This window comes from Cyanidioschyzon merolae, chromosome 10 (assembly GCF_000091205.1).
Source record: "Cyanidioschyzon merolae strain 10D DNA, chromosome 10, complete genome".
NCBI classification, from domain to species: Eukaryota; Rhodophyta; class Bangiophyceae; order Cyanidiales; family Cyanidiaceae; genus Cyanidioschyzon; species Cyanidioschyzon merolae.
The window spans coordinates 68,485-87,804 of record NC_010136.1 but is presented as its reverse complement, the minus strand read 5'-3'; the positions used below and the strand labels follow the sequence as shown (position 1 = coordinate 87,804).

Sequence of the window (19,320 nt, the reverse complement as noted above, 5' to 3'; positions counted from 1 at the left end):
GCCTCCTGCGGACCTGCACTAGCGTCCTTTGGAGGTGTAAGCAACCTCTCCAAGAACAGAAGACGTGCATTCCATGTGGGTGTCTTGTATTTCTTTCGGTTTGAGAGGTTCTAGACAACGAACGAAGCGTCAATTATCCTTGTTGTTAACGCGGCAACGACTTCACTGGCAGTTACAGAGACGCAAGCGTGCGCTGCCTCGCTGGGTCGCGCTCGCTGCGGAATCGAATGCCCCCGGGGCGCGCACACTTTTTGCCCAGACCGCGGAAAATGAAAGCTTTCGCTTTCCAATCGAGCTGCTTTGTCCGACGCCTACCTGTTGTGACCGAAAGCTGTTCTCGGACGCGAACCCCAAGTTGACGTTTCTCGAGCGTCTCGAGCTCTTCCGACAACGTTCGCTTCTGAGCACCAGAGCGTGCTCAGTTTTACGCGGCTGGTATGAATCGTACGAGAAAGCTGCGCTAGCCGCGGCTGCGGACGGGGCGCTAGTGCTGTTCGGGTGTCCGTCAACCGACCCAAAGCAGGTCTTACGCTGGTGCTCGGATAACTTTTCAACACTTTTCGATATTCTTATCTATGAGCTGAAGCACCCCTTCCATTTCAAGCCGTATCATCAAGCTGTGAGCGGACCTGAGTTCAACTATACCGCATTTGGAAACAGATTTTCGCGACCGCTTTGTGATCTGCAACGCTCCTACCTGGATCCGTCCTCGGAGGCGTCGTTCGCATGCATCCGAGCGCAGCTCGCAGCTGGTGATAACGTATGCCTGGTGGGGAATCATCAAAGCGAAGCCGATCCTTTTGCCATCTACCATATGTTTCGCCATCATTTCGGCGAATCTGGGGCAGCACTCGCGGAGAGCATTCTGTATATGGCCGGTGATCGGGTGCGTGACGATCCACTAGCAGCGCCGTTTAGCGTCGGTCGCTCCATGCTGACGGTGTACTCGAAAAAACATATCTTAGACGAGCCGGATCGGCGTTCGGAGAAGCAGGCTCACAATCGTAAGACCCTGCGGGAAATGGAACGTCTCTTCGCCGACGGAGGCCGCTGCGTCTGGTTTGCGCCCAGCGGGGGGCGTGATCGACGCTCCCCCGAAACGGGACGCGTCACCTGTGCATCTTTTGATCCAGACGCAATAGAGCTTTTCCGGCTATCGGCTGAGAAGGCAGGTCGTCCGTGTCACTACTACCCGATGGCAATCGGCACCTTCAACATGTTACCGCCGCCAGATCAAGTAGAAAAAGAGAAAGGCGAACAGCGCGTCGTCAGTTATGCACGACTCTGGATGAGTCTAATGCCACAAGTCGACCTCGACGCAGGCATCAGTCCGGCACTAAGCAAGTCGGAGAAGCGCCAGGCACGTGCGGAGAATCTCTATCATTTGGTTGTACAAAAGTACACACAGATGGGTGCGTACGATGCGCAATAATCAGGTGCGAGGTTCGCTCGCGGAGCGCACACAGTGGCCTGCCCGTGGAGCCGCTGCGCGCACCGACTACGACATGCGAGTCGAAACGCTCTGTCGAGAGTACAGGGCAAATCTGTGTCTATAAGGGGCGTTTCGAGCGAGCACTGCGCCACTGGAACCCTCGCGAAAATCCTGGCGAGGCAAGTGCTTTCCATGCCGTCCATGGGCGTCCAGCGCGGTGTCCGTCTCCATGCGCCATCGGACCTAACTCCAGCGCGCGTCGCCAAGAAGCGCATGGACGGATCCGCCGTCGCTGACCCCAAACAGCACACAAATCCGGTGGCCGGCTTGTGCCGGTGCTACCGGCTGGTAGCCTCATAGCAACGGCGCTTCCCGAGGCGTCGATTTTTGGATAAAGCACGAATTCGTTCATAGGGAATACAACGAGGCCGATTCCGTGCATTCCGAGTCCGCGTCGACCGTATTGACACCACCGCGTCGTTCCGCATCTATTCCCAGGAACGGGTGCGGCACCGCTCATGTAGAGTGTTCGCGGAGTCGACCGCCTTCCCCGCTCGTGGGCTCGTATGCCGGCATAGCGCGGACTCCGATTCTCGTTCAGCGCCCGCACTAGCTAGCACGAAACTTGCATAGTCTGGAAGATGCTCAACTCATGGACTCGATGTCGATGCTCCAGAGCAATTGCACTAGCGCCAAAATCGCACACTCTAGAATCTATTCAGTTACTGGACTCGATGTCGTGGCTCGAGAGCGAATGCACGGCGCTTGCCGCAAAACACTGCCACCTCTGTGTACGCTTCGCCACGGGTTTGTTTTTCTGGTCGTGTTCCGTTCCGAGCGCACGTATCCGCCAGCCAGTGACAGGACTGTGTCTGCTCCGTCAACACGACAGGTTCACAACGTCATCGCAGCATAGAGGAGGCTCTCTCGGCAAGCCAGAGAGCGGGTGCCTCGTATCGAACGAGGCATTCGTTGGCGTTGCCCGCTATCCTAGCCAGTTTCTGGCGGTGCATAACCCGAATCTAGTGCTCGAAGCGTTGGAAGCAGGTCCTCAACACTCCATAGTCGCTCGCTGTCTCCGACTCTTGGTGAGAGCGCCTGCCGTCCCACGTACCGTTCGTCGAGCTCGAACGCACGCAGTGTCTCGGTCAGCGACTCGCCGGCAGTCAGCACGCACTGGCTATGTTCCCTGATTTGCATTTCGAGCTCAGTCAAGCTCCATTTGCTCTCGGTGAGGAAGCGGGCTGCTGCGCGTTCGAGTGCTTCGTCGGACTGCTCAAGGCGGACGTCGAGTCGTGTTCGAAGCAGCTCCGGGACGCGGCTCGATGCTACAACCGGCTCAACGAGCCACGACTCGCACTCGACCAGGAGACGCTGCACTTCCGCCCATACTAGACCATAAAGCCGCAGCACAAGGCCATATTGTGTTACGAGGCTGCTGGAAACTTGCGTTTCCACTGGACCGCCCTGTGCTACGAGCAGCCGTTCCTGCAACAGAACAAGCTGCTGACGACAAGCCAGCGCCTGCGCTCGGGCCGAACGCAAGCTTGCGAGCACTCGCTTCTCATCTGCAGTCAAGTCCTGGCTCATGATAAAGAATCACGATGTGAAAACGAAGCACATAACTACTGCCCGCAAACGGCTGCAGAAAAGCACCCAGCAATGCTGTATACAATCAATCGCCGTGCACTTGACGAGGATGGTTTTTGTTCTCCGATGACAAACCATTCACAAGGATCAGGGATCGAAGAATGCGGAATGGTTAACGGTCATCGAGAAATCGTTCATCATACTACCCAATGCGTCCAAGTTACATTACCTATACTTTTTCTCGGATATACTGGTCGTCTCAAACGTTCTATCGCACACCTAATGCCTGCCAAGATAGTCCGCAATGGCGTCTTTACCTTTGGTACAGATGCATCATAGAGACAGAACGGCTTTTCTATACCCCAGAGGGCGTCGGCTCAAGGCGTGGTTCACCCGACGTAGAATCGGGTCTCGTCGTCAGTGTGTGCTCGGACAGTCTGCGGATGCAGGCTTGCCTTCGCTGCACAACACGCTGGAGAAACTTGGCTGTTAGGATAAATCGAGGGAGTCGCCTCCCTCCTTGGTGATCATGCATGGAATGCGTTGTTGTCGGTTGGAAATGCGGATTTGTGCTTGACACCCACCACAGAAGGTAGGCGCAGAAAGCGCACTGTGCCCGTGTACGCATCCGCTTCGCTGGACCTGCTGCCTAGAAGGTAGCATGTGAGTTTATTGGCCACGAATGAGCGTTGAGGCTCGGTTAGCGGACCATCAGTTGCCAGTGCTGCACTCAAAGTGATTGTCCGGCCTTCGCCTATCACGGTGATGTCCAGCTGCTGCTGTCCTGCAAGGAGCTCGCTGCGCTCCTGCTTCCAGCGCGGGCACTGTAAGCCTAAATATGTCAGCGTCTCGGGGATTTCGTCTCGATAGCAGGGACAGTGTGATTCCCAGTGCGATTCCAGTGTCCCTATACGGCTTAGAGCCCGTGCTGGTAGCCAGAAGCCATCAACGCGGATTTTCGCGAGCCACTGGGTACCTCGAGCAAGTCCCGGGAATTCCAGCGCCTCCCACCAGTACTTGCATGTGTATGCGAGGTTGTAGTTCCGGTATAGAGTCAAGCCAGCGTCTCGACGCTTGCGCTTATCCGCGTCTGCTGTAGACCACGGATGCGATTTCTGGACACAAAATTATGGCTTGGAGGCAAGTGCTCTCGCTTTGGACATGGATATGTACGCACAGACGCCGCCCCTTGTCATGAATTGCAGGATTCTTTGTGTTCCGGGTAAGCGCGATCCTCACCATAACGTACCGGTCACTCCACTCCCGGGTTCAGCGGTATCTGCAATGACGCGGATACCGGGGCAGCACGCTGCACAACAGTGCGACGCATCGCTGTTGGTATCTGTCGACAACCAGTGCTGCGCATGCACTACTTGTATGAGCGCTCGCAAAATCAAAGCCACCCCCTGCGTCAGCCGGATACGGCCACGAGATGTACTGTTTAGGAAAAGAGGTCGTTCGTATCCGGTTATGGTTCTCCATCCGATCTGGGTCGCGATCGCAGCTTCCAGAATTCTGCGCCCTACAAAGCTATGATGTCCTGGAATCGCTGTAATGAATTTCGTCAATTGGCTCCACAGCACAAAACCAATCGTTTTTTTCAGCATCCTGCAGCACGATCGAACCATTCGAAGATACCGTACAGATACACCTGTCTGGTGCCGAACGTGTCCGAGACGTTACGCCTCAGACCAGTGCGTAGAGTACTGTGAGGTTTTCGAGTGCGGCCCTCACGCCTGGCGGGATCGACTCATGATGCGAGACGTCAGAATACGTCCATACCGAACTCAGCACTGACAGCGTGATCAGCAGCGCAACCCAGAAGCGCCAATCACGAGAAACCTCTCGCCAGGTAGGTGTTCTCGCTCTAAACTGCGACCATAGTTGGCGCACTCGGGCAGAGCTGCGTGTCCAGACGGTTGGCGCCGGCCGTTCCCGGGGCAGCTGGCTCCAGTCGATTTTTCCCTCACTCACGAACGCCTTCCATTCTTCGTTCCAGTCGATCAAGCTTTTTGGTACTTGATGTTGTGGATTGCGCTGTGGTATGCTTCCGCCGGTGTTGCCGGTTTTATCGGCAGGCGCACCGCCTGCGTTCGAGTTGTCCTCGGACTCGTGCCGCGCTCTATCCGGCTGTCCAGCCAGGCACGTGAGCAGTCGTCTTCGTTCTTGCACACCGTGACAGGCGACTCTGCGGGGCAACGCAAAGCGTGCTCCAGACGTTGAGCGAGTAGCGCTGCGGTTGCGGGCCCGCTGCGCCAGCGCAGGCGCTGGTGGTGAAGGGCGCGCGACCAGGAACCGCACGCTCGAGCTCGCTCCCGTCGTAAACGCAACCGAGCGCTCCGGGTTCCGCGAACACTCCTGCCCAAACGTTACCTCTGGACCCTGAGTACTCATCCACCGAAACGTGTGCAACTTCATCGATAAGCAGTTGCTGCGTGCGATCGCTGCAACGCTGCACCAACGTACAGAGGTGAACGTCTATCATAGAATCTGACGCTACACACCAGTGCAGAGACTGATGCGTTCCAGGCGATCGCGCGTTCGATCTCGAAAACGATGACTGTTATGTGCTGTTATATCCGTAGATGTCTAGCCAAAATTTTTTCAACTCAAGACTGCTCCACCCATTCTATGGTGGATAGCAGGCGATCGACTCCACAATGCAATGTACCGTACAGATCATAGACGAAATCTCTCTAGGATGTATTCTGTGCGAAACTGTGCAAGGAGGACTGTATTTCTTGTTCAGGTGAGTCATATCATAGTGCTTAGATGGTTGAGGATTACTGAAAGGCACATGTAGATGCGCTTTGCGCAAAAAATATTATGAAAGACTGCTCATCGTCAATGATAGAAAACGAACCGTTGATCAGCATATGGAAAGTAAAACCAACGATCGTAGACACAGCAAGTGTCTCTGTTTCTCAACAGCTTGTTCACGTGGTACTCAAAACACTGGGATACAGTCACAACAAAGTCCGCGTTCACGCACGACTGTCTTCCACAGAAATCGCAGCGACAGCGTTCCTGAAACGTCGCGATCGCTATGATGCAGAGAAACGTCGATTATTTTTTTCAGTGTATGAGACTTGCTTCAGAGGATACGGTCGGAACGTCCATGGGTATTTGCAGAGAGGGAGCCCGTTGTGTCTATGACCGAACTCGAAGAGATACAGGTTATCATCTTCTATTCTAGCAGCAGTGGATCCATTTGGTGGCCTCAGTTTCGCTTGTAAAGAAGTCTCGTAGAACAGCAGCAATGCTGTCGACTCGTTAAAGACTTTTCCCCGGACCTCTGGCGACGTTCTTCTACTGTACAACGTAGTATTTCAGCATTCACTTTGCGTTTGGGCTTTTCCGGATTCTATCGGGGTGCAGCTGCTTTTCACTCTTCCGTCCTCTCCGAGATTCAACGCTATAAAGAGGAGTGGTTTCTATGGTGAAACGCGTTGATCGGTCCATTGTACGAATCGCCGAGGCGTTCAAGACACGGTGACGCCAGGGCACATTTTGTCTGTCTTCCGCGAGTGCCTCTCCTGCTGCGAAATTCCTCACCCGAGTGCTTAAAGGGGTGCATTCATTTTCATGAATAAGGAATGAACCAGGGTGTACACTTTTGAAGTTCGAGATGGAGAGAAGCCAGCGGACCGTTTTGGCGACAGAAAAGCACAGAGAGCTGGCAGGGCGGGAAATGGCACCGAGGGCACGAGTTCGACGAGTCCTTGCGCTGGTGAATTCTGCCGGCGGCAGTAAAAACGCAAGGAGCTCATGAACCGAGACTTTGAAAGGTGCAATCAGTATCAGATGATGTGCGGTGCTGAAGACGAGACCTCTGAAACTGACGCGATGCAGGTTTTTCGGTCGGCCTCTCGAGCTCAGTGTATACCTGGATAAACTGAAGCTGACAGCAGGCGGCCGGTCGAAAAAGGCTGGAAGGCGTCAGCGGGTAGTCATTCATTTACCCTAGAAACTCGTTGGACATTTTCTGTTTCATTGGCTTGCATACCGCAGCAGCGCATTCAGGGATTCTGGATACTGCCGTGTTCGGTTAACATAGAGCAGGTTCGCAGAGTCGGGCGTACACAATATAGGTTTTGTTTCTGCGCTCTAGCACCAATACTGGTGTTTGCAGGGTTCCGCTGCCACTGTACCTTGTTTTTCGCATACGAGTCTCCATATTCGAATACGTTGGTAACTGCATTCCCACCAGTTCCGCTATCAGCATTGGCGGAATCTTGATGGCAGCGTTAACGTCCCCACTGAGCTGCTTCCGCTTGTGGTCAACGCATTTCATGCAGAGTCACCCGCCCCTATCTATGCTTCGTTTGTCATTCTCTCTATCTTTGTATACTGCATCGGTGCGTCTTCGCAGCGGTGGCTTGACTGTGTGCGGGTGTTCCCGCATTTCCGCGAAACCCTCCGCTCATCTGACCAGCACCCGGTGGCTCGTGAACGCTCCTATGATCGGTCGATACGTGCCTTTGACTGGTGCACGTGGCGCCATGCAATGCCTTGCAATGTTTCCGCGCATGCAGCAGGTATCTGCGTTGTCTCTGCGACTTGCACAAGCGACTGCTTGCTGTTTCATTCAATAGAGGATTCGTAAAACACAATGTTCTCCAGGATGAAACAAGTGCTGGAAGGAACAAACAGCCTAGGGAACAAACCATAAAATTTCAGTCTGTCGGTACTTCATTCCAACATATCGGTGACGGTCTGTTTACCGAAGAGCATCGTTGCGATGTCCAAATTTCGAGCGCAGCACTCCTTTGCATACAAAGAAAAGCGACGCGAACCTCTTGAAGCGTATCTCGTGAGAGCCATCATGCAGCTGCCAAATGCGGTGTTGCAGATAACCTGTACCAAATGAAGGTATGTGTTTCGAATGGAGATTGCTATTGGACATGACACATTCTGCAAATTCTCTTGATGAGCTGGAGAGCAAGTCGTTTACAGACGATTTTCAGTAGCTGTCTGCGTCAATCCATGGCCGCGCTTCGTTGCGCCCGCGACTGGCCTTGAAAGAGAAAGATCCAAACGTCGATGAATGTGCGAAGTGCGCATGTTAAACGTAAGAAAGGGAGAGAGGTAAACGCCAAAACGTATGCATTGCACAGCAATATTAGCTATTTCATGAATCCTTGCTCGAGTGCGCCGCGAATCATCTCGATTCCGGTCACGCATCGCTTGCCAGCAGTCGCAGAACGTCAACAGAACCTAATCCGAAAATACGTTCGAGCATCTGAGAACTGCATATGAGTCCATAATAGATTTTCGCTGCGCATCAAATTTCAGGACTATGCATCTAGAAAATTTTCGGAGAACAAACCAAGTCGCGGGAACAGAGCGAACGTGTCCGAGTTCCGCATCGATCGGACTCGCGTTCAGATGCCTCGCTGCGTACCGCAGAACGGAACCAGCGCTCGAGGGGCACCAGCGCGAACGCGCGATACGCCCCCGCCCCGGAGGCACGTCCATGATCCAAGCGCATCGCGGAAAGTGCATTTATGGAACTATATGATCCTAACGGACATAGGAGCTATGTTTGGCACCGCCAGATAATCGCGTCTCGGCTTCGACAGCACCGCGCCACGTAACTGCCCATTGACACCCATAGTGGACAATCTGCGCGATTGACGACTGGCCGTTTCGCTCACAAGCGGGCCAATCTAGCGCAACACTTGTCCCGGAGCGACAGATTTCACCGCACCGAGCTGGACGTGCTTTTGACTGCAGCACACACACACACACACAGGTGTTTCGTCTGGTGACAGTCGAACCGGTGTTGCTCGTGAGCGACTCGGGTGCACCTTTGTGCTCACTGGGAACCAGGATTCAGGGCGGTAGGGCTCAGAAGCGCACCCACGAGCGCTTAGCTTTGCTGGGCGTTTTCAAAGCGTGTCAGCGGGGCTCACTACAGTCCTCAACTAGGTCGGTTTCCTGGCCGCGTGCGGAGCTGTGGACAAGCTACGCTGTAACGGGCGGGTCGCTGATGAATTCAGAGGCTTTTGCCTCGAGGAGTTCCCCAGCGCTGACAGCACGCCTGGTCACCACGCTGGAGCGCCTTCGTACAGCGGGCACCGCGGCCGAGGATGTGGACAGCTCTCTGGCTTCACAGTTGTGCGCGCTCCTCGAGAACCTGAAAATCTTATCGTTGAAGCCGTCTGAGGCCACCCGAGTCGCAGTGCTGCTTGCTGAGGAGTTCACGCGCCGACACGAGCAATCCTCTGCAGAACGAGCTCCGAGTGGCGAGTTCGCTCTCGGATTCCTCAGCCTCAGTGCTCGCAATTGGCGCCTGCGCTCACGCTATGAAGCATTTAAACTATACGAACTCAAATCTCGAACCCGGCGCGCTGATCGTGTGCCGTGGCCTGTGGCGCTCGGCGCTGGCCCCGTGTCGCAGACAGCGGCCAGCTGCGATGACCCGACCGAGGCGAGGGAGCACACGGAGAGTGACCTCGAGCTGGCGGCTGTGAGTGTTTGTGCGCAGCTTGTGACGCGCATACCCCAAGATGTGCTCACGTTGTGCTGTTCTGCAACAGATGCATGCAATTCGCCAAACGGACGCAAAGTGCTGCAATTCCTTGCTGGCATCGTCCTTGGTGCTGCAGATGGTCGTATTCTACGGTACTTTACGAAGCTCATGCAACACCAAACCGCTGACGGGCGAAACGTGTCGAGCGCCGGGCATCATGGTCAACGGCAACGCTCGAAACGGCAGTCGCATAGACGCACAAGCGAAAAAGCGATCGATGCGCTGGTAGAGTCGCCAAACTGTTCGCCGGTGACACCCGGCGCCACGGACGATGACGTAGGAAGTGAGCAGTCTTGGGATAGTCACGATGCGGAGGGTTTCATCGACCCATCGCTGGCGACGGATCCGAACGAAGCAGAGTTCTGGGATGCGTTCGAATACGCGCGGGTTTTGGCAGCCGCCAACCGGTCCGATGCTTCCTCGTGTTTGCGAACAGCATCACAACGGGTCGTGAGACTTGCGGAGGGCAACACCGACGGTAGAATCGAAGAAGCAGCGACACCAGTGCAATTTCCAACAGCACCAGAATCACCATTAGCGTCAGCGCCGCGGTATCTCTATACCAAGCCATATCGACACAGCGTTCTGCTGCCTGCTGAAGATTCATCGACGACGATCCCGGAGCCGAGTGCCAACATTCATGCCGCTTGTCAGGTGCGGCACCCGTCGATGGCGCTTTCGCGATGCCCCATAATGTCGGATGCCGATGAGCAAGCACTAATCCTGAGCGACTTTCCATACCACGCTGCCGCGTATGCATTTCTACATGTACTCGAGAGCTGCGCGGCTGTGTCGCGCCCGAATCCCGAGTCGATGGCCGCCACAGCAGCTGATCCGCTGTACCTGGCGTTTTCGACCTCCCTGGTCTTACCAGCGTTTGCCTTCGTGCTCCGCAACGATATCATGGATAGGTCCTCGTTCTGTATGCGCTTTCCACCTCTCATTATGAAGAAAGCGTTTGACACGATTCGAGCCACGAACGAGCCCCGCTTTGGCGCGCTGCATCGACTTTGGCGTCAAGCAGGGCTGGGCGCTTTCCTCGCTGTAGCGGCACGACGGTACAGTGAACTGGGCGAGATTCCGCTATCGATGCTCGCGACGGATGCAGCATGCGTCCTGGCGGGCAAGTGGGAAGACTGTTTCGGTTTTCTGGTGACGAATAGACCAGAGTCACAGCTTTTGGATGATGATCCGCTGGTGCAGACACCAGAACAGCACGCCGCTGGTCGCCGTCGGAGTTCGAGTCGCGGAACCCAGTCGGAAAGAAGAGCGTCGCTGCGGATGCGGGCCCGCCGGCTTGACTGGCGGAGTCGTCGCCCTTGGCGGCCATTCGCAGCTGGACTGGAAGGTAGGGATGCGACCGCGGCTGCTCCCGAGGCCTCGACAGCTATCGAGGACGCTTTGCAGCTTGCGGAGCGTCTCGAAAGCAGCGAGTCCGCTCGGCAGCAAACGGAGGCCTCGGCCCGCACGGGGGCTGCTGCATCCGATGCTGCCGGGCCGGATACGCCCACCGCTGCTACAACAAGTGCGCCGCGCAACACAAAAGATCAGTTAACCGCTACCCTGGATTCTGCGTCGATCGAGGCGGCCCCGGCACGACTGCTTCGAAGAACTAGCAGCCGACACAGTCATTCGCTTTCGGGCGCAGAGCCAGCTGGTGAAGCCGCGCGTGCACCACGACCAGGAGCGACGCCCATAGACGAGAAGGCGTCCGTGGTACCAGCCGCACCAGAGACTCTTGACACCGAAAGCGTGGGCCCCGGGCGGCGTCTTTGCTGTGCATCCATGTTTGCACACACGCAGCGGATACCGAGCGAGCCGCCCTCGACCTGGCTAGAACTGCTGCGAGCGTGGCGGAGATTCAATGAAAGCGACGAGCCGCGCTGCCCCCCGGAGCTCTTTCGACGAACGCAGAGACTGGTGCGTCGTTGTGGCATCCCCGATCGCCTGAGAAAGTATTTTTGGCCTCTGTTCTTGGAGGTAGAGCGCCGACGGGGTCGGTCGCCGCCCAACTGGTACCGCACGCTTTTGCGCAAGGCTACTGCGGCACCGGACTCGTCCCGCGCTGACACCACTGGAAGCCGTGGTGGTGCAGCAGCGAGTACCATGCCGGCCCCGGGAAGCGGTCCAGTGCCGCGTGAAGTGCTCGATATCATCGACCGAGACGTCACGAGGACGTTCTGCAACCATCGATTGTTCTGGCGCGGTGGGGCAGCCCTGGGACTTGGCGCCTTGCGCAACATTCTGCGAGCTTATGCCTGTCTGGATCCGGCCGTGGGCTACTGCCAGGGCATGTCGAGCATCACCGGAGCGCTGTACATATACGCGGGCGGCAGCGAGGAGCGCTGCTTTTTCATGCTTGTGCAGTTTATGCAGGGAGCGTTGCAGTTTCGGGAGTTTTTTCTTCCGGGGTTTACTCGTCTATGTCAGAGCGTAGAGGCGTTCGCTTGGCTTCTGCATCGGAAACTGCCCCGGACTGCACGCCTGCTTGAGGCGAAAGGTATTACGCCCATGATGTTCGCGGACAAATGGTACCTTACCGCTCTCCTGTACAATTTCCCGTTTCCGCTCGTGAGCCGCGTCTGGGACGCGCTGCTCCTCGACGGCCACGTCAAGGTTCTCCATCGCGCGACGCTGACGTTGTTGAAGCGAGCAGAACACGCGGGCAGGCTCTCCCCGGAGATTCCCTTTGAGGATTTGTTGATGTATTTGCAACGTGGCTTCGCCACCGACAAGGCCGTGATCCCATCGATCGGTGTCTTCATGAACGATGTATGGCACAGCGTGTCATTCTCACGCCGCCAGCTCCATCCACTGGAGCAGGCACCTGAAACGGCGACAGGCACAAGGATGCAGCATTGCGCGCCAACCGGCCGGCGGATGCTTTTGTTTGCACGCTTTCGACAACGCATGGAAGCATTCCGAAACGCGCAAAAACGGAAGCAGCAGGCGCATCGAGAGGCCGCCATGCCGCGCAAAACGCAGGCTCGCACTGAAGAGGAAGGCTCGCTGCGGCAAGTGCTCGCCGAATCAGTTGCAGCCGAACAGATTGCGTCACTACACCGTACGGACTCGGCCATTACGTCACTCGACTCGTTTTATACTGAAAAAGGCGGCTGGAAGCGTGATCCGCCGCCAGTGTGCACCGAGCGGTATCGTCGCAGGGGCATGCTCTTCACCCTGGGGCACCGGATGCTTCCATGCGTGTTTCCCGGGGATGGCTAGGATGCTTGGACCTAGCGCGGTAGCGAGCGCGAAGCGCACGCGATACCGAGACGTGTCCACCGTCATTGCGCTGTAAAGATGGGTTGCTATGCACAGCTCAAGCGTGGTATCAGAGCGTGACCTGCTGCGGCGCCTCTTGCACCCAGCATCTGCACAACTGTATCTATCCTTGGCTTATGTTTCTGAAAGCGCAAGAACGGCGACGCATGTGTATGTGCACAGCAAGTGCCCACTGTGTTCGCCTTGCACTCGATACACCGTCCAAGCCCCGAAGCGTGCATCGCGGACACGGACCCTGTCTCGTGCGTAGAGGATTCCATTCGTACAAGGACGTATATTTATATACATGTATATACCAGTATATACATTTACAGATAGTTATTGGCAGCGAATGGTAGCTGGAGGCCGCACCTTCGATCGCACGCATGCGCGCGGACACGTCACCGGATGCGTGCTGGCGCTGGTGCGAGATCCGGTTTCCGCCATTTGCCCGCAATCCATCTGCGATGCATCACGAGTCGTTTCTGGCGGTTCACGATTTCACGCTCGACGATATGTGCATATTCAGTTTGTAAACCTGCTTGCTGGAATAAATTCTCTAGCTCTGCCACTTGGAAGTAGTGGACGCGAGTGCCGTCGCCACGGAGGTACTCGTGACGCTGCGGATCGGTACCAACGCGCGCACATGCCGGGTGCCGTAGCTCTGCGAGGTCGCCAACCGCGTAGTCGCGCAGCAGCAGCGCTCCGCCCGGCCTCAGCATGGCAGCTAGTCGCGATGCCGCCAGCGGTAACGATGCAACGGGTAGCGCGCTCAGCGTCCAGACGCAGGTCACGAAATCACAAGTCAGCGGCGGGGCACGATAGACGCCCGTCGTCCAGCGCTGGGCAGCAGGCGCACTCCGGACTGGTGCTTCTGCTGCGGAGCGCGTCTCAGCAGCCGCATGCGGTGCTTCGAAGGCGGTTGTATGAGCAGCGGGCGCGCCTAGATCAGCGCAGTACGCGTAGATGCGTGCCTGGTCGAACTCAGGCTGCAACAGCAGCAGGCGTAGCGCCACCAAAGAGTAGTCAAAGGCGAAGAAGAAGAGATCCGGATTCGCACGCAACAGCGGGATCAACGCGTTCCCGACCCCACACCCGCACTCGGCGACAACAACTTTACCGTGCGTTAGCGCAGGCTCGAAATCATCAAGCATCCAGTGAGACGGCTCGTCTGGCGACGCCTCCAGCACGTGTCGCGCATCGGGTACCAGGGGGCGTAGTGGCTCATGCACGGGCACGTGCCGATGCGGTGCCGCCCGAACGCTTGGCGGTACAAGTTCTGGGAACGCTGCTCGCAGATTGTAACGATGTTTGAAAAATCGGTCACGCTTTTGTCGGTAGAAGAGGTCCCAAAACTCGTGCTCTGAGGTGGACACTGGCAAGTCGCTCACGCCGGTACGGCTGATCAGCCGTCTCCGCAACGGTAAGTGCGATGGAAGGTTCTCGGCGAGTTCCGGCTCCGCTTCATTATCAGCGGCTGTTGTCGAGAGTGGCCGCTCTGTCCACCCGCGAGCAGCTGCGAGAACAGCTGCACCAAATCGATTCGTGAGTCGCCTCGTCTGGCGAGTCGGTGCCGATGCCGAGCCCGGTGATGCCGTGCAACCTGCTTGCGGTGTCGTACGGTCTATTTCCGCAACGTCGCCGCATACCTGCATCGGTACCTCCGTACCATGCTTGCAGATTTCACCAGTGCCGCAACAGTCACTGTAACCGCAGTTGCAGTTGCCGTTCCCGAAACCCGCCCAGGCGTCACCCAAGCGCTCCATATGTATTGCTACGAGAGCGCAGTGCTCGTTTCCGCGCGCACGCTGCGCTCACCAGGTTTACGCGGTTCCAATAAACGTTGTGTTGCCTGCTGCTCGTGCTCCGCAAGGCGCCGTTCCAGACGCACCATCGACAATGCGACCCAGAACGCAGCGGCGATCAGAAGCGCCGTTATCAATATCCCCAGGAGCACGTGCATTCAACGCTTGATCCAGTGTACTGGGCTGTAGCACTCACGTCTCCGTGGTTCAGAATCGTCCCGGCCGCGACTGATGAGCAACGAGCCCCGCTCTCGCCGTGACGCGTGTAGTCCGTGGAAAAGACGAGTGCTTTCGCACCAGTGTTTTCTCAAGTTTCAAAATCCGTGACTCCGGGGCGCCCGTTTACGCTCTACTGGAGTGAAGTTGTTCGTCTTTCGACAGACAACTACACACACAAGGGCGCTGTTTTCGTTCTCCTCAACACCGGCGCGTCGACGTCTATCTTAGACCGCGCACGAGCCTCTAAAGCTTAGCGCAAAACGACCTGCGCGTCTTTGCTCACGTCTCTGAAGACGCTCCGTTGATGAGATACGTATATATGACTGCAGCTGGTCAGTTGCTCCAAACGAGCTTAACGTGTGCCTCTCCACGGCGGTAACTGCGTGTCAATCATGCAGTGGAAACGCGCAAGTGCTACGTTTGCCGCCCGCGGGCACCGGCCCAGCGGAAGTATAAGGGAATTTCCTCCTGCGGGATGATTTCAGCGCATATGCATCTGCCAAGGCGATGCGTCGAACACCAGAGCCATTAGGGAATTCCCTCCGGCGCTATGCTTTCTTTGGTTCGACAGAACGTCTCCACTGACCATATATCCCAGATTGCCTGATCGATATTGGCTTTCGGGAATGCGTCCTCATGCTGCACTCTTTCTCCACGTTCCATCACCCCTACTTTCTCTCGAATGAACTGCTTGTTTCGCACGTTCAACGGTGCACCTAACCTTCCTTGAGCACCCGGAATAGCACCTACACCGCTGGTGCTAATGCACCACGGTGACAGAACGGCTTCGCAATACCACTGAGGGCGTCGGAAGAGGCTTGGTTCACGCGAAACGGAATCAGGGCTATTTACATTTCTGGGAGCCTCCAAGCTGTACATGCAGACCTTCAGCCTGCGGTACCGCGAAGCGGTATCCTAGGAGTCCACCGCGACCAAGGTGACGCCCATAGGCAGCACATCCGCTCCTAGTCCCAGAACCAAACGCGATTCGGACGAGACGCTCAGGTGCGTCACATTCTCCACCACTCAGAGTCACGCGGAGCAAAAGCAGGTAGCGTCTTCCGGTGTGTGGGACCTTCCACCTCGAAGGTAATCGTTAGACCATGAGCAAAAGGTTCCTCTTTTCAAGGTCTGCAATAGATGTGAAAAGGAACCGTTACCTCGTTGCAAGTAATTGGCCACACTCCGTTCTTTTTTTGTATTATATGGCCCGTACGCGCACCACGATATCTGGCCGTCACAACACGCAACCTGTCTCGCCGGCGAAGAGAAACGCGATAATGGCCACTTTTTGGCCTACAGCTGTGTCGGGGCCAGTTGTATTTGCGATCAAATGATAGCAAAGTGTAGGTTTTACTTCAATCGTGTTTCAACCTTCAAGGTAAAGTATTTAACTGATTTGTCGTCGTTTAAAGCAGAAGCGTCCCTAGTGTTTTATATAAAAACCGAAACTTATGCAACTGGAGGTATGGGGTTCTGGATGACCGGTATTGCCGGCCGCCGGAAGAGAACAAAGGACAGTGCCGAGTGCAGAGGAACAGGCTAACGCGAAGAAGCAAAAACGGGAGGCCCTTCGTCAAAGGTTGCAAGAAAGACGACTGATCGATGAAATGGTGATGAAATTCTGTCTTCTTGGGCATATTAAGGATCCATACAAGGAAACGTTGCGACAGGCCTTCAGAAACGATGGCGATTCGTGCTCAAGCTATGTTTGTAACGCTTTTTTCGGGACTGATGCATTTGCGGAGGGAGATATACCGCAACGCAATGCACATCGAAACAGTGATGTTTCCGGGAGAAGTTTTCAACATGACCTTTGTCAGCCAGTTGATGTTTGGCACCTGCGAAACATCGAGGAGAAATGAGACAGTCCATGCTCTCCGAAAAATTACGCAAGCTCCCGCTTCTACGGTGCGCGATACAGGGGTGACGCAGATACCTACGAATACAGGGCAATGAGGTTCCTCACGAATGTGAGGAACAATAAGATCGTATACCCAAATTTTTCATGACACGCGCCGTCTTTGCGCTGTACCCGGGCCTGTTTCGTGAAGGGATGTGGGCAGTCATCGACGGTGTGAAGGACGATCGCCAGCATGAACAGCAGATCGAATTCATCGACAAGGGGAAATCACGCTCTAGAAAAAATAGGGCTTCTGTAATTCGCGCGACTCATCAAAAGCATCGTTCGGTCTTGGGGCTTGTCAACCCAAGAGAAAAATTGTCAGATATGAGAAAAAACGAAGAGAGATGTTATCCCCTTATTCTCTCCTACTTCATGTTTTTGGACCGAGAACTCGAACGCAAGGCCGAAATGGAGCTGAGTACGGAAAAAATGAAGCGTTGGAGAGATGACATTCAATCGCTTCTCCAGATGCGCTTCATTGTCGTTCGCTTACGCGAGTCCAAGTCACATTTTGTTACTATTGACTCTAGAGTCCTCTCCGTCTTCATGAAGGAGATCAGTCCAGCGCTCGGTGTGAGCAACAAAGAAATCATCGGCGAAGACCGGGACTCCTACTGGCAGAATATCTTCGATTTCAAGCGTCCCAGACCGGCGAAAAAAAGGTATTCACGGGGACAATCGACAACGATGGGGTATACATATGTGTAGACTATCAGCGGTTGCAGGCAGTTCGTCCTATCCCGTGTACGTTATCGCACTTGCCGAAGCACGGAAACAAGAAGGCGGGCCACTGGATGTATAATCCCCACGAGAACGACTTTGTCGTCGGCCTTAACCCCTGGAACAAGAATATCATATCCATCGCTGTACCCAAGCGTGCGGAAGATTGCACCGACGGCAACATACGTCAGAAATATATGCTTCTTTTGAGGTTCTCGAGAGCGAGATACTATCGAGAATCCCGTATAACGAATGCGAGGAAAAATATCGAGACGTGGAATGCAGGAATGAGGGATCACCTGGAAGCTATGAGCGAGGTGACGAGCCAGGGCGCGGACTTTGAAGCTTTTCGGGAATTCATGGAAGTTCGCGTTGCTCATTGGGATGCGCTGTGGGAGGAGTATACCGAGCCTCGGTGAGCTCGTTTGCGAATGAATTTGTACTGTGGGAAGCAGCGTGCATTCGCGATCTTTTCCAATCACTTGAGCGCCTTGGAGGAGGACGAGAGTCTAAGGCTCGTAGTAGCTTTTGGGGCAGGGCGCTGGAAGACCCAAAAAGGAACTACGCCAGCTCCAACGACAAGAACATGCAGGGAGTGCGCACGGCGTTTCGTTACAATACCTGTAGATGAGTTCCGAGCGTCGTATACACACCATGAACTTGGTTGCACACTTCAGAGAGTGGAGATGGAAAAATGCCAACGGAGTCCTGAGGATATAGCACAGTACGGACCGCTGACGGAGGAGCAAATGGAAAGGAGGGCGAAAGTTCATGGACTCCTTGCATTAGTGAGTACAACTCCCAACGGCAAGAAACGTATGGAATGATCCGTGATCCATACCGAGCGCGCGCTTACGACTGGATCGCGATGCTCTGCATGCGACTGTCCATGCTGAGCACTGGTATTCATCAGCGTGCCGTTGGTACGGAGAATCTGCTTCCGCCTGATGCCACTGTGCTTTATGTGTGCAATCACAATTCGTACCTGGACATCTACACGGTGTCGTTTCTAGGCCGGTTTTTCAAGTTTGTCTCCAAAAGAAGCATTTTTGCGATCCCTAGTATCGGCTGGGCGGTGGGCATGGCTCGTCAAATCGGGATTGAGCGGGATAGTCGACGGGATCAACTGCGGGTCTTTCGAGAAATGGTTTCGCGACTGGAACGCGGGGTGTCGCTGTTGCTTTTTCCGGAGGGCACGCGCTCGAAAGACGGGATGCTCCGTGCTTTCAAACAGCGCCCGTTTCGGGTCGCAAAGCAAGCTGGGGTACCGATAGTTTCACTGACGATTACAGGCACGGCGGAAGTGATGCCGCCCTGGGCGCTGGCACCGCTGCGGAGGCCTAGACAGCGGATCACGCTAACCATTCATCCTGCGATCCAAACTGCGGATCACGCTAACCATTCATCCTGCGATCCAAACTGCGGATCATAGTGTGACAGACCTGATTGAGGCTGCGCGCACAGCGATAGCGAGTGCGTTACCTCCGGGACTCCGCCGCCGCTAAGCACGTGCTATGGCTATTTGGCGGCCTCTCGCGGATACGCTCACTAGAATTGTGCATGGATGTCCTCATTCTGGCAGAGGACTCGAGATGTTCGTTTAGCGGGTGAAACAGATAGGACCTGCGAACCTGCTGGTGATTTCGGGAGCATGCTGCCGAGGTTTCTTGTCGCTGCGACCTCGCACTGTGCCGCAGCAGGATTAAGGAAACTCACGTTCCCAATATGATCGCTGGTGCATTACGGGGAGCGTCGCCCGCTGAGGTGCAGTGCGCACGGGCGAGGCGTCACGCAGCGTTGTCGCTTTGCGAAGTATTCGTTTGGCGGCACACTTGCCTCGATGATGCGC

General features: G+C 55.5%; 4 protein-coding genes and 2 non-coding genes across 6 annotated transcripts, besides 2 other annotated features; 3 read left to right on the top strand and 3 right to left on the bottom strand.

Annotated features, from left to right (window-relative positions):
- Positions 1-73: 73 nt before the first annotated feature.
- On the top strand, positions 74-1,432 carry CYME_CMJ027C (glycerol-3-phosphate O-acyltransferase; the record flags this gene model as incomplete). Its single annotated transcript, XM_005534724.1, has 1 exon — positions 74-1,432. The coding sequence occupies one exon, from the start codon at positions 74-76 to the stop codon at positions 1,430-1,432; it is 1,359 nt and encodes a 452-aa protein (XP_005534781.1).
- On the bottom strand, positions 587-3,096 carry CYME_CMJ026T. The gene has a single exon (XR_002461345.1). It is a non-coding gene; the product is annotated as a hypothetical transcript (transcript).
- Positions 3,097-3,319: 223 nt separating this feature from the next.
- On the bottom strand, positions 3,320-5,517 carry CYME_CMJ025T. The gene has a single exon (XR_002461344.1). It is a non-coding gene; the product is annotated as a hypothetical transcript (transcript).
- A 1,026-nt stretch (positions 5,518-6,543) lies between these two features.
- Positions 6,544-7,448: a sequence feature (possible transcribed region).
- Positions 7,449-9,014: 1,566 nt separating this feature from the next.
- On the top strand, positions 9,015-12,782 carry CYME_CMJ024C (similar to plant adhesion molecule 1; the record flags this gene model as incomplete). Its single annotated transcript, XM_005534723.1, has 1 exon — positions 9,015-12,782. One exon carries the CDS (start codon positions 9,015-9,017, stop codon positions 12,780-12,782), a length of 3,768 nt encoding a protein of 1,255 aa, XP_005534780.1.
- Positions 12,783-13,222: 440 nt separating this feature from the next.
- Positions 13,223-14,587, bottom strand: CYME_CMJ023C (hypothetical protein, conserved; the record flags this gene model as incomplete). The annotated part of the gene is made up of 1 exon (XM_005534722.1): positions 13,223-14,587. The coding sequence occupies one exon, from the start codon at positions 14,585-14,587 to the stop codon at positions 13,223-13,225; it is 1,365 nt and encodes a 454-aa protein (XP_005534779.1).
- A 2,104-nt stretch (positions 14,588-16,691) lies between these two features.
- Positions 16,692-18,296: a sequence feature (repetitive element).
- Positions 18,295-18,903, top strand: CYME_CMJ021C (probable 1-acylglycerol-3-phosphate O-acyltransferase; the record flags this gene model as incomplete). The annotated part of the gene is made up of 1 exon (XM_005534721.1): positions 18,295-18,903. The coding sequence occupies one exon, from the start codon at positions 18,295-18,297 to the stop codon at positions 18,901-18,903; it is 609 nt and encodes a 202-aa protein (XP_005534778.1).
- Positions 18,904-19,320: the final 417 nt, after the last annotated feature.